The sequence below is a fragment of the Colletotrichum orchidophilum genome (genome assembly GCF_001831195.1).
Source record: "Colletotrichum orchidophilum strain IMI 309357 chromosome Unknown Scaffold_128.1, whole genome shotgun sequence".
Lineage (NCBI taxonomy): Eukaryota > Fungi > Ascomycota > Sordariomycetes > Glomerellales > Glomerellaceae > Colletotrichum > Colletotrichum orchidophilum.
The window spans coordinates 81,833-95,346 of NW_019173084.1; the positions used below are offsets into that span (position 1 = coordinate 81,833).

Below are 13,514 nucleotides of genomic sequence, written 5' to 3' on the forward strand. Positions count from 1 at the left end.
GTGGTGTTTTTTTACCAGGAATGCGCAGATAATACGGATACCAGCAGATCATCTGACATTTCGACGGACCAGCTTGGGGCCCCGACTCGAGAGCCTCTGGGGAATTGAATGGGTCGTGGACTCGTGGGGATGAAGAAGATGGATAGCCGGGGCTGGTGGACGCGAAATCTCTGGCCATCTCGCTAAGGTACCTAGTAGTCACTTGTATCTTGCCCTCCCCCATCATCTATGCGACTCTCATTGGCCGAGAGGCGAGCAAGATGAGAGACATTTCTTCATTCCATTCAAGGTTACGGACCTTAGTCGATACGGATGGTACTAAACTTTTAGCATCAGGCCACAACGCCCGTTAAGCTTATTTCCCCGTTCCCCGTCATCTTGTACGGTGGGACGGACGCTCGCTCGCTGCTAGTGCATTGCCCATCAGTGCGGGACCGGCTATCTGCTACTTATTGGGTTGGTCTGGGGGAAATCTGTCGCCGCGGGCTGTCAAACGTGTCAGGCGTGTTCGTTTGATCTCATAGGACCACTCTGCTGGAATCGGCGCGAAACAACCTTGTGTTATTTCAACCTCACCTCTTCTGCGTTCGGTATCGCAAAATCGTCAAACGTCGTCGAGAGTGCGGCGACAATTCACTCAATCCCCTCGCAGCGCCGAGCAACTTGGCGTAACGGGATGGCTTGCCGAGAAGGACACAAGCACTTTCTTGGCAGAGTCATTGCCCGTTGGGTCTTGGCCTACTTCTGGCGAGTAGCCCCATCCTTGCCTGGCTGCGTTCTTTTGCACGCTTGCGATTTGTGGTGTTGGTGTCGGCGTTGGCGTTGGCGACTCGGCGATTCTGGTGTTGCTCGTTCCCTTCCCCCTCTCGCATGCAGGTGGCGGCAGTAGTGCGAAGCATACCTAGAAGAAGCATATTTCATGAGAAGTACAAAGTACCTTGCGGCGCGATAATAGTGCAATTTGAGAAATGTGTGACTGCCTTCCATGAGTGCTTGTGTACGTACCCGCGCGGGATTCCTTCTGGGTGGTCTTCTGGAAGGAAGGCAACGACCAGTCGAAGGCGGAAAGAAGAGGAGTCATGGGACACGAGTGATGGCTCGCTTTCCTTAGGTTGTCTCGCGCTCCCTTGCTCCAGGCACTTGCTGGACCAGGGCAGGAACGACTAATAAATTTGGGAAGAACAAGAACGAAGGCAGGCGTGATCGTGACTTGGTGGATCACTCTGCTGAGGTCATCCTTTCCAAAACATCTCCCTCTAACATCAGGCAGGAGAAAACGTGAGGCAGTACGTAACCCCCGATAGCCAGTCTTTCATTTTGCATGTCTGTCTCCGGTGCTCGTCTTCCCCCCTTTTTTCCTCCTCCTCCCACCCACACCTTTTTATCACGCTCCATTGAAGGATTCGGCCGTGATGTAACATTGCCCAGTCGCCCCAATCCAACTCTCCGCAGACTAAACCCCAACACAGACAGCCAAGACCTCCTAGAGTGTGAGGCGCAAACTTTTTTTTCCCCCTCTCCCACCCTTTTTCACCGTCCGGGCACACGGGCTACCTGTCGTTTCTTCCTGGCCCCGTTCTTGGTTTGTTTCTCACGGTGCAGAGTATCGCTGCAGTCGGACCCTCCGTTGCTATTCCTAGCGTTCCACTCTGCTTATTCTTGGCCTCAAATCCATCCGTCTCTTACACTGCTCCGACAGCGTAACACTGTAGTTATCGCTACCACTGCGACGGAGCCATTCAAGATTACGTCTCAACAAAGCCTGCCTCGCCCATTCATCGAGAGCCGTTTCTCGACACGTCTGTTCCACGCAATTTGTTTCACCAGTTCCTCTTCTGGTCTGCCGCAGCGCAACCTGCACCTTGCCCGAAACCACAGACACCAAGACAAGAGAGAGGGAGGCGTGTGACACGTTTTGTGCGACCAAACGAGTGCGTCGTCGTCTTTCCCGCTTATATCAACCCCAAACGAGGGTCATTCACGGAATCGAGAGGGTGTTTGGCTGGTGACTCCCAGTGGATTCAAGATGCTGCGTTGGTTCCCGCCCCGGCTCATATCGCATCTCACGCCACCGCAGTGGGACATGTCGGGAGACTGACACTTATCAATGGATCGTGGTTCATGAGGACAAACGCCACCCAACCTCTTTCCCATCCAGCACTCTTGACTCTGCTGCTGCCAAGCAGCTAGCTGAGAAGCCGTCGTGCCTCACGCTACATGGGGTGATCCATCATGTGCCGGAGTGAAGGCCGTCTCCCGCACGCGTGAAATACCGTACTGGGCATAGGCATATGCCTCTCTCCCTTGCCAACGCACGCCATCATATGCAATATCCTAACCTGGTCCGCGCCTTCGTAATCCTCGTGGTCCCTGGCTTTCCCTTAGCCTTCTCTCGCCTCTCAGCACCTTAGCTCGCCAAACACTTTGAGCAGGGGCATGGAACAGACACCCCGGTCTCTTCGACCCCTTGTCTGCCGCTTTTCTCGTGCTCCCTACTTGCATAGTGTCCGCATCGAGCGAGGCACGCTCTTCTATTCTCCCCGCTAGAAAGCTCTAGCTGCTCTCTACGTAGTAGCAAATCTAGCTTCTATGCAGCATGCCCCCCCCCCCCCCCCCCCCCTCTCCCCCCCCCCCTCCCCCTCCTCCCCCCCCCCCCCCCCCCCCCTTCCCCCCCCCCCCCCCCCCCCCCCCCTCGTTTCCATCTCTTCCTCCTCCTAGCTTCCTCATGGCCTCCTCACCATGCTCATCCTGGCCTCCTCTCCGGCCGCCGACCCCGCAGCGTCGTCTCCGGCCTCCCCACGCATCCATCAGAAATAGCCCTGGCCTCCATTGGTCAGCCTGCCCGCACTAATCATCACGCCTCACTGCAGCGTTCCATCATGGGAGTTGATCGCTTTCCAAACCGTGAGCATGTCGGTGCCATCCCGGTCACTCTGAACCTCGACACCGGTGCCCTTTGTTTTTTGTCCCTCTCCTCCTTCGAAACCATCTTATCCACCTACTCCATGTTGGTGAACTCTTGGCACCGAGACGCTGGACTGCCTCATGATTCGCCAACCTAGGTGGCCATTGAGGGGCGTGCCCAACTATATGAAGAACCTCTGTGTCCCCCTTTTCATCCCATTCAGCTGAACTCTCTCAGTCGTGCCTCATCTTCTCATCCCCACATCCTCCTTTACCTCTCCCCTGATTACCGGCATCTTCCACCAAAGTAGATATTCATACTTAAACGTGTCTTGGAGCCAGCAAAACGCAAACAGACACTCACCATGTCAACGCCGACTGCGCAGCCCGCCGACCCCGTCGCCAAGGGCGTCCTGGCCACGGCCAAGCAGTCCTGGAAGGACCTCTTCATCTGGAGACAGCGCACCGTCGTTGTAAGCCCGACAGGCGAGACGCACACAGAATGGCAGGATCCCGACCCAATCAAGAACCCCATCAGCCTGATGGCTCAGCTTAGCCCTCGCGACTGGCTCTTCTTCCTATGCGGTTTCTGCGCCTGGACGGCAGATGCCTTTGACTTCCACGCCCTGTCTATCCAGACAACCAAGTTGGCCAAGTACTATGACCGCTCAAAGACGGATATCACCACAGCCATTACTTTGACTCTGCTTCTCCGTTCCATCGGCGCTGCCTTCTTCGGTCTAGCTGGTGATAAGTATGGCCGCAAGTGGCCCATGGTCCTCAACATGATCATTCTTGGTCTTTTGCAGATCGCCACCATCTACAGCAAGACATTCCAGCAGTTCTTGGCTGTGCGCAGCTTGTTCGGTCTCTTCATGGGAGGTGTCTACGGTAACGCCATTGCCATGGCCCTTGAGCACTGCCCGTACGTCAAAAACAGCGTTCCATATCCATGTCGATTGCCTGCTAACTTTTTCTCAGCTCCAATGCCCGTGGTTTGATGTCCGGTATCCTTCAACAGGGCTACTCGTTTGGGTACGTCCTCGCGGCATGTGCCAACCTCGGTGTCGGCGGTGGCACCGAGACCTGGAAGACTGTCTTCTGGATCGCCGCCGGTATCTCCATCGCTGTCGGCCTCGTCCGTATTGCTTTCCCCGAGTCCCAGCAGTTCCTCGAGGCCAAGGCTCACGGAAAGAAGTCAGCCTCTCCTGGCGCCTTTTGGCGGGAGACTAAGAAGATGTTGGCCCAGGAGTGGAAGATGTGTGTCTACTGCATCATCCTCATGACCTGGTTCAACTACTACTCCCACACGTCGCAAGACTCATACACAACCTTCATGATTGCCCAAAAGGAGATGGACAACGCTGGTGCTTCCCGCGCGTCCATCCTCATGAAGGCTGGCGCCTGCGTCGGTGGCACCATTATCGGCTACCTATCCCAATTTGTCGGTCGCCGCCGCGCCATTATCACTTCGGCTCTCATTTCTGCCTGCCTCATCCCCGCCTGGATCCTTCCCCAGGGAGAGCGTAGCCTGAGTGCCAGCGGTTTCTTTATGCAGTTTTTCGTTCAGGGCGCCTGGGGTGTCATTCCCATCCATCTTAACGAGCTGTCGCCCCCGGCCTTCCGCTCCTCATTCCCCGGTATTACCTACCAGCTGGGCAACATGATCTCGTCACCCTCTGCGCAAATCGTCAACGCCATCTCCGAGAAGACTTTTGTCACTGCTCCCTCTGGCCACAGCGTCGAGGCCTACGGACCTGTCATGGGAATCGCCACAGCCATCATTGCCATAGGAATCGTGGTCACCACCATGTTCGGACCTGAGCGACGCGGCCGCAGCTTCGAGCATGCCGTCGCCGGTGTGCAGGGTGAGGCCGTCGAGACCAAGGAGATTGACGACCATGACGAGGAGAAGGGTAGCATCAGGGCTTCCAACGTCGAGGATACGCGCAAAGATTAAGAGCTGTCGCTGACGGACCCACGACACTTTGAGAGATATACGTATGGAATGATTTGGATTTTGGTACACTAGTACAGAGGGGAGGCTGCAACAGGGTCTCCAATGGCTGTGAGACCATACACAATACCCCATGGGACGCGCCACGGGCGCGAATGAAAGAATACAAAGATTGATACCATTTGAAAAAGTCCCTGTCTTACCCTGTATCTTTCCTTGCTGCACGCGACCAGATGTGCGACGTGATGTTTCACCTCACGACGTTTTCCCTCGTGTAGACAAGCTTTCCGCCAAGCCACTGGGTAGATGTCGGTGTCGCTGGGCGCTGGGCGCTGGGCGTCGAAGCTTGCGAGTGCTTGCATAAGTAGTGGAGTGTGATGTCTCGAACTTTTTCCTTCTGCATGTCACGGATTAGCCATCGGCGGTGCTATGGCCAGCTGAAGGCCGAACCGGTCCAGACCAGCGTCCGTCTCGCCCCACTTGTCCCCGCTCCATGGTGCCGAGTGGGCAGTAGCCGGCGGTCGGCAACTCAGAGCAGACTCGGGGAAACGGACTCTTTTGCTGTTCGATTTACCCAAAGCAGCCGGACGGGAGTGCAGAGACAGCTATTGGCGCTTTGTCGGCGAAAAACTACACAATCTTTACCTAGGTACTTACAAGTACCTACTACAACCGGACCCAAGATCGACCCCACCTCCCCATGTCATAATCTCACAGAGTGACGACTTTATTCATTCCCCACCGACATCTTCACGTTTCTCGCGGCAGGGCCACCCTCTCTTCTCCGTCTGGGGTTGCTTCAGTCTGGTGCGGTCAGGCATTTTGAGTCGTGTCTCTGGATGTTGGAAGACATGGATACTCGTACGATGTGATGTGGCCGGGAACGTCGCAATGGGGCCGCTTCACCGTCCACGATGACGAGCACCCGTCTCATTGGCGTCCGTTGTGGAGAGCTGTTCCGCTGTACTCCGTACACCCACCTGCTCCAGATTTCTCCAAGAGTTTTTTCGGTGGGTCGCTTCCCCCCTTCCCCCCCCCCCCCCCCCCCCCCCCCCCCCCCCCCCCCGCCGCGCGCCCGGGCTCCGCGCCTCCCACCCCCCGCCCCACGCCGTCCCTCGCCGCGGCCTTGCGGAGGGTGGCCCCCCCCGCCCCCCCCCCCCCCCCCCCCTTTCCCCTATCCCCCACTCTTGTCTTTCTCCCTACATGGTATCCGTACCTACGTACACTATCTGTAGACGCGTGTATTTGGGACTGCTTGTTGGGACTCGGCTCCAGTTTGGGACCTTGGGGTTTGGCTGGGTTCCAGGCCCGGCCGCACCAGTTTAACTACTTCAAGCTATTAATGGGGAATGGTGGATTCCGGGGGGAAGATGATGTGGACAGTGGAGGGGCGCGTGCGCGGAGAGAACACCGGCGCTTACTTGGGTTGATGAACTTTGAAAGGGTTTTGGAATGTATGTTTGACTCCATCGCGAACCCGAGGGCTTGGCAACCCCTCCCCTGTTTTACCTCTCTTTCTTGCTTTGTAATGCTTGTACTCCGAGCACCAACAGCTTGGGGCACGATTTTCAACCGGTAGTCGGTGCGTTCTGCACCCATCGACTGCGTTCAACGCGCCTCGGTTGTAAATATCACACTGGCTTATAACTCTCTCCCTAGAGAAAGAAAAAGAAAAAGAGACCAGAGTGAGAAGTCACTTGTGCAGAAGAGAGAGTTCCAATGCCGTAGCCACTGACTGAAATCAAGACAAGAAGATCAAGAGGCCTGCTCGGATGTTGTCCGTCTGCCCAGGCCCTTGTGCCTCACCCGGGTATGTACACCTGCGGCGCAGGAACTGCAGGAAAATTCCCTTCCAAGGATATTTACTTGTACGGGTTGCGCATCCTTTCCGCAGCCCGGGTGCCCTCGGCTGTGTCGTTGGATCGATGTCCGGTCCCGCAGTGTAGAGTGCCCCCACCATGAGATAGCCGGCGGTGGTCTGATTCCGGGTTCCGGACGAGCGGGAAGGGTGCTTCTTTCTCGGGGACGACCTCGGCTTTGGTGGGAGGACGGCTTTGCGCCTGGTGATCCGCGAGCTAGGCCACACGTTTCAAAGTGAGGTCGCTCTGTATGACGAACTATCTACAGGGTGGATTTTATGCAGATTACTTCGATGCCACATGGTTACTAATACTGAAGTCACGCTAGTTGATACCTGACACGTCTGATCCTTTTCTTGCTTTGCAACAGGAAACCAAGATCAAAATTTAAATGATGATAAGATAGTATCAAAGACTACTTAGTCTATAATCAAGATCATCATTGATTCAAATATGAGGCGTTGGAAACCCAAGGTTCGGTATTTCCAGGATTATATAACGAAAGTAAGATTCCCTCCGATTGGGCAGAGGCCACGCGTAGGGTGAGGTCTATTACCATGTGATTTGATGCATATATAAACACACTACCAAGTGCTGTTCTGCTTTCTTGATGCCATCCCTTGATTGCATGCCCTTGACAGCTCCCTGAAGTGGCCGCTACATCTCAGCCATCGCAAATCGAAGCCCCCAAATAGCTACATTTGCAATCATCATATCTCCGATCGGCTGTTCCCTAGCTGATCCGACTGCTATGAAGACTGACATACAGGAACAGACCCTCGACACATGGGACAAGATGTTGGACAATTCGCTCACGGCAGCTGCCGCCTGGTCCATACCTGGCTTTTCCAAGGCTTCGCCGGCGAGCACTGAATCATCAGCGCGACTATCCGTAGCGAGCAGAGGATGGTTGGAATTGTTGACCCGAAGCTGTGCTTGTCCCGGCGCGCTATAGACCAATTTGGATAGCAGCAACCTGACGAAGGTAACCCTCATTGAAAAATTCCTTGACAGTCTTATTTCGAATCGGGCTTTCAGTTACGGCCATGTTAACCAAGGCTGCGGAGCCGCCGCCGGTGATACTGATGGCTGCCGAAGGAATGCTCGATAGGTTGCCTGGTGGAAGTGAGGCCACGAAGGCGCCGACAAGTACCTTACTGGCACGAGACTCGTTTCGCTGCTGACGATGTGGCCTAGGTGGTGAATTCTTCTTTGAAAACTTGAAAGACACTGGCTTGATGGTGTTGGGTGACGTGAGTGATATGCTGTCCGCACTCACGCGACTGAATGAAGAGATTGAAGACTCGGAGGATTTGCTCCCATAAGAGCTGTGATGTTTCTGGTGCATCTCGATGTCATCTGACGACCAGGGAACAGGTTTCTTCGTCTGATGGGTATCCTGCACAAAGGTCTATGTGAAGCTTTGTATCCAGGAAGCCGATGGCATCACCAGACAGCTCGATCAACACATTGAGCAAAGCGCCTACAGCGGCTTGGACGCCAGAGAGCACGGCAAAGCCTATGATTTCAGCCATCTCTTTCAGTAAATCTTCGACGCTCATGGACGAAAAGCCCTTGGCGAGGTTCTTGAGCTGAGAGTCTATGGTCGAGACAGTTTGCTAGTCCTTGTCCATAGCGCATGGCAAGTCATCAATAACCTGAGACAATATATCCATCTTCAGCGGCATCCCCACAACTATAGTATTAGCGCCGTGGTACGATGACCATAGGCCTTTCCCCGGGTGCTAATCGAGGGCTTCTCCCATGACGGGTCGGTAATCGGGACGTCTGCCCAAGGTGGCGGCTGGAAAGGCTCGGTGGGCGCCGCATAGGTGATGTTGCAGATTAAATTCTGGTGTTTGTGAAACGAGGCCGAAGTGTACGTGAACACTTTGACGCCAGGGAAAAAGGAACTTTTGGGGCGTGGCGAATTCGATACTCTCTAGATCCAGGTTGGCGAGATTTGCGCTCATGCTCTTGATCTGGTTGAAGGCATTCTTGATACCCAAAGACTGATTCTCCGCCCACTGCCACTCGCAGACCGAGAATTGTCCTCTCTCTCTCGTGAATACTGGTGTTTTGGATGATTTTTGGACGGCCAAACTGATTCATGGACAGACCGTACACATTAGTGGTGGTGATATTGTATCCGGTCAGGTGCTACTGGTTGTACATCACTGACAAGTCGATCCACAGGTGTTTGATGATTTTTGTGTGACTGACTTGGAGGGAAAATTTATAAGGTAGCATTCTCCAGTTCTCAAAAGGATTTATTGAAGACTCAAAGTTGTGTTGGAAGATAGATTATCAAGCTGAGACTTGAGGTCTCACTTAAGCTGTGGGTGCTAATTGATATAGGGCGTTTCGAGGTCCCAGTCAAGGCCCGCATTGACGTGGTCGACGGCATTCTCAATATACTACGGCGATCTGGAGGGCTGGCTCCAGACACTTCAACCCACTTTGAAGGATGATCAGCCGCTCGAGTTGTTCTCAATCACCTGGAACTCGGAGCAGAACATCCTGGAGAGAAAGTTGCCGCCAGCCTTTCCCAGCTCCAAAACTGGGGGCACCCCGATGCAGATTTACACCCCCGTCGCGAGGTTATTTCGAGTGAGCGTCTCGAATCGAGAGTGGTCGTCCGGTGGCCCGTCGAGAATGTCGAACAGTTCGACCCTGCTCGTCCTCTTCTGCAATTCTTCAAGGCTGATCTGGGTCGTGGCGTTCCCGGTCTTTGAATCAAAAGGCTCTTAGTATTTGGACAGAGCCTCAATCGGTAAGTCTTTGAACAAAACGGCATTTTCATCACTGAGACGAGCTAAGATCAAATGCGTACATAGGTAGAGGGCCATCAAATTCAAGGGATACTGACTGACCGGAGAAATAGCAAACACAGTTCACCGGCTGATTGCTTTCCCAGAGGTACTCCAGCAAGCCTGAGTTGATGCTCGCTGAGTTTACGAGAATAGAAAGTCAAGTCCGTATCTGGCTTTGGTAAGGTTGGGTTTGCTGGCGTCCATTGTGGCAGCTTCAGTGTAATTAAACTACATTTGCAAGTTGATGCAAAGTTGGAAGATAAAATGTCTTTTAGTAGATAACCGTTTCCTTTGCGTCATTGGAACTCACCTCAAGACTCGAGAGCCTGGCACAAACCTGGCATGTACGGACCACTCTCAAACCACGGCTTGCTTGCATCCCAGCACTCACGTAAGTAATTACTACCACTAGACACAAGGAGATCTTGTGACCATCACCCGGTCGAAAACAGTCTCTCGCACTGATCTGGCGTCGATTAAACTAGCGAGCTCAGCTCTATCACCTGCTTGCAAGAGTCTAGATCCCCGCGAAAGGTTTTGATCCGAAGCTGGAAAGTATGGTGATAGAGACCACAACTCGTTGCTGTTGATTTTACAGCCTCTTCCACTTACTTATAACGCATTCTGAATTTCTCAATACCACTTTGCATCAGCTATCAAAGATACTCGAGGAGGCCCCCTTGAAAATGAATTGATTACGGATTCCGCTTCCATCAATGATAGCGCCCTCGGCCCATCAGAAGATCTCTAGAAGGCCAGTATCGTTTTGGAGTGAGGTCAGAACAATCTTTTGCGCTCAACTGGAACGAGACCGCTACACGATCTTCCTTCGCAGTCGGTGTTTTAAGATGCTTGGCTCTCAACATGTTGCTTAGTTTTTCCATGTCTTTGTTCTGGTACGTAGTGTTAACTAGAAAGTATGTGTGACGACAGCCACCTGTACCCAGGAGCTAGAGACAGCGGCCCCGATAACGGCATCTGTCATCATACGTTGGTAGAAACAGTCCAACAGTACCTGCTTGGAAAGAAGTGATGAATCTATGCAGCCTGAAGAAAGTTACTTGTATGTCATACTAAGACGTACTTTGCAACATAGAAAGACGGAAGGCGGTGGGAGGGACCTGTTTCCTGCATAGACAGTTTCCATTGACGGTAAGGAGATGCTGAAGACGTCATTAATGTATCTTGATGCCTCAGAAACCTCTTCCAATCGTGAATGCTTTATTTGCAATGTTCGATGTTTGAATTTTACACCTGAAACCCGTCTTGTGATCGCGCGATATTTGAAAACAGAAACTCAACAGTAAGATAAAGTAAAAGGCAAGTTGCTTTCGAATGTCAGCATCATGGCAGTTGTTAGCCAAAGTTTTGGACGAAGGGTATTGGCCAGTCTCTACACCAAATTATACCAAGCTGAAACCCCATACAAACCTATAGACTCCCAGCTATGCATCGAGTCTCGATGTCCAGTATTGTTTGACCTCTATTTTACGGTGACCGGTGCTATTCCCGTGTCCAGTCACTCTCTGTAGGGATTTCAGCCATGCTTTATGGAAGAACAACTTGGACAACCTCAAATGGCATTTTTTGGTTTTGACGTCGAAGAAAGGTTGAGAATAATGTGAGATTCCCTTCGTTTACAGCTCCTGGGCTCGCTTGTGAAAAGTTATGAAGCAGCACAGGTCTTTGATTTCACATCAATTCCCAATCCAATGGACTTTAGAGCCATACTATAGTCACAAACTGAGGATTGAACCTGCTGGATAACTTAAAGTGAATTCAAGTATGGATGGGCAAACAAAAACAACTAGACTCATCGTTGCTATGGCATTCGTCTCCTGCCGATGGCAATCTTCCCATCGATCAACACGGGAGAATGTTCGATGGATCCCCCTGAAATGAAGAAATTCCCCGATCCGGTCCACATGTGCAGCCTGCGGACCGGATCCGCTCAAATTTTCTCAGCAGCACACGGACGTCCATCGTGAACAAGCCTCATAAAAAGGACAGGGGACCATGTATCGTTGGGCTGCGATGGGAGATTACGCAGTCTTACAACCCGACGTACGGGGGGAGGGGACTCCTGACAGCAAGGGTGTGTTTACCGCAGGACTCAAAAATGACATGTCGATTTTCTTTTTTCTGTCTCTGCGAACCGTGTGGGTGACGGGTTGCGGACTTCGCGATGGCTTCATTCCCACTGCCAGTGGTACCACCGGGGCGGCGTAGCCGATGCCCGTCACACCAACCTTTTTCAAGTTGGCAACGAATTGAGGGTGCCTGCCAACATCATGCCTCCAGGGGCGTCGAACCTTGTCTCCCTTGGACGGAGTGTTCGTGTGAGAAAAAAGGAAGCGCAAAAGCATAATCGTCCTTGATATCAGGTGGGCCCGGGAGTGTGGTAAGTTGCCGCGGGCCCGTGGCGTAGCGGCGTGGGGGTCGTCTATGACGGTGTTGCATCCGGATTAGACGAGCCGTCACGGTAGGTGGCATTTGTCACCGACGAGGACAGCTTGGACACACTTTTACGCGACATGTTGAGCTACCTCCCCTTGCTGTTTCCTGCGGCCACCTTCCTTCGTTTAGGTTTCCACGTTCCCACGGTTGTCGTGTCTACCAATGTGGGTAGCATTGATATCGGGCCTACGGCTACTTTGAAACGAAGACTTGGCGATGCGGCTTAGTCGATGGAGCCGTTCGGGTTGCAGACGTGGAAAGACAGGTACACGCGTCAACGGATAATTGTTGAGATGACAGCTTCACGTGTCAATTGCATGTCAACTGCAGTATCAAGATTGCAAACCTTGCCTCGAATCACAGCGTTCTGTTTTTGCCTTGCTCGAGTCAACACTGCTGCTGCATCACGAATCACCGTTGGCCTCATATCAAGGTTTTGCATCGCATCAGCCAGCATCTCATCCGTTGTCATGCAGCATGCCATTGACAAAAAAGGGGTGGGAGCAGAAAGAAAGAAAGTGAGAAAAAAACAATGCCCCCAAAGGATGTTGACCTTTGTGCAGCACAGCGCTCGTTTCATGCTGAACTCTGAGTCTACATCGTCCAATGCCAAATTGCAATCGGAAACGTGCGGCAGAAGTTGAACGCGGACTCCCTCGCCGCTGACTATTAAACTGCAATGCTTTTTGCCTACTTGTGTGGAAGCAAAACTTGGCTTAGTAAGTTGAGTCGGGTTCGATTTCTATCGGCGTCAACTGGTGTTTTGGCCGGACGGCTCGCTTTTACCTATCCGCCTCTCAGCTGAGGTAGTTCGGCCACATCATCAATGATCAGCCCGTAAAACAGAGTTTCTATTGAGTTCGGCTGCAACTTCCGGGCCATCTGCAAAGGATAAAAAAGTTGTGGACACACGAGCCGCGAAATGGCCCCGATACTACCTCTGTTTCGGACGGGACGCGGCATGGTTGGGACCACTGGCCGGACGAAGAAGGTCTCATCTTATTTTTGGACTTGGGTTTTGCAGCTTTGTTTTTTTATTCAACTAGCTTTGGCCCTTGTGGTCTGGAATCCTGGTGGAGTTTGTGTAGCGGAAAATCTTACCGTGGGAGGCACAAAATTAGGATTGGGAGAAGAGGAACAAGAAAGACAGAAACTCCACCGTCGGGAGAGAGCTCTTCCTCCTGCCAAGGGCTCTCTTCGTTCCCTTGCGCGCATCACTCAAAGGGGCCCCGATAGGAGGGTCGACAGGGGTTTGCCACTGTGAATGTGCGAGGGTTGTCAAAACTGCCATGTACGGGGTTCGGATATTGGGCTGGAACCTCGAGCAGGGCTTCCCGGCGCGCAGCGATGGATATCGCGACCATGAGGCAAAGCAGAGATTTAAATCACGATTTGACAAACCATTGGAGGGGCGGAAGGATTTTGGGAGTCTTTGGGGGTTCCACGCCGCAGAGCAGCGTGACGAACCCTTGCCCATGGATCCAGCTGAAGTGAAAAAGCCAATTCCATCCTTCGGATACTGTA

General features: G+C 52.8%; 2 protein-coding genes across 2 annotated transcripts; one reads left to right on the forward strand and one right to left on the reverse strand.

Moving 5' to 3' along the window:
- Nucleotides 1-3,269: 3,269 nt before the first annotated feature.
- CORC01_11600 (major facilitator superfamily transporter) lies at nucleotides 3,270-4,864 on the forward strand (the record flags this gene model as incomplete). Its single annotated transcript, XM_022623223.1, has 2 exons — nucleotides 3,270-3,829; nucleotides 3,886-4,864. 2 exons carry the CDS (start codon nucleotides 3,270-3,272, stop codon nucleotides 4,862-4,864), a joined length of 1,539 nt encoding a protein of 512 aa, XP_022470278.1.
- Nucleotides 4,865-6,723: 1,859 nt separating this feature from the next.
- Nucleotides 6,724-8,693, reverse strand: CORC01_11601 (uncharacterized protein; the record flags this gene model as incomplete). Its single annotated transcript, XM_022623224.1, has 5 exons — nucleotides 6,724-6,936; nucleotides 7,537-7,650; nucleotides 7,763-8,079; nucleotides 8,126-8,339; nucleotides 8,604-8,693. The coding sequence occupies 5 exons, from the start codon at nucleotides 8,691-8,693 to the stop codon at nucleotides 6,724-6,726; spliced, it is 948 nt and encodes a 315-aa protein (XP_022470279.1).
- Nucleotides 8,694-13,514: the final 4,821 nt, after the last annotated feature.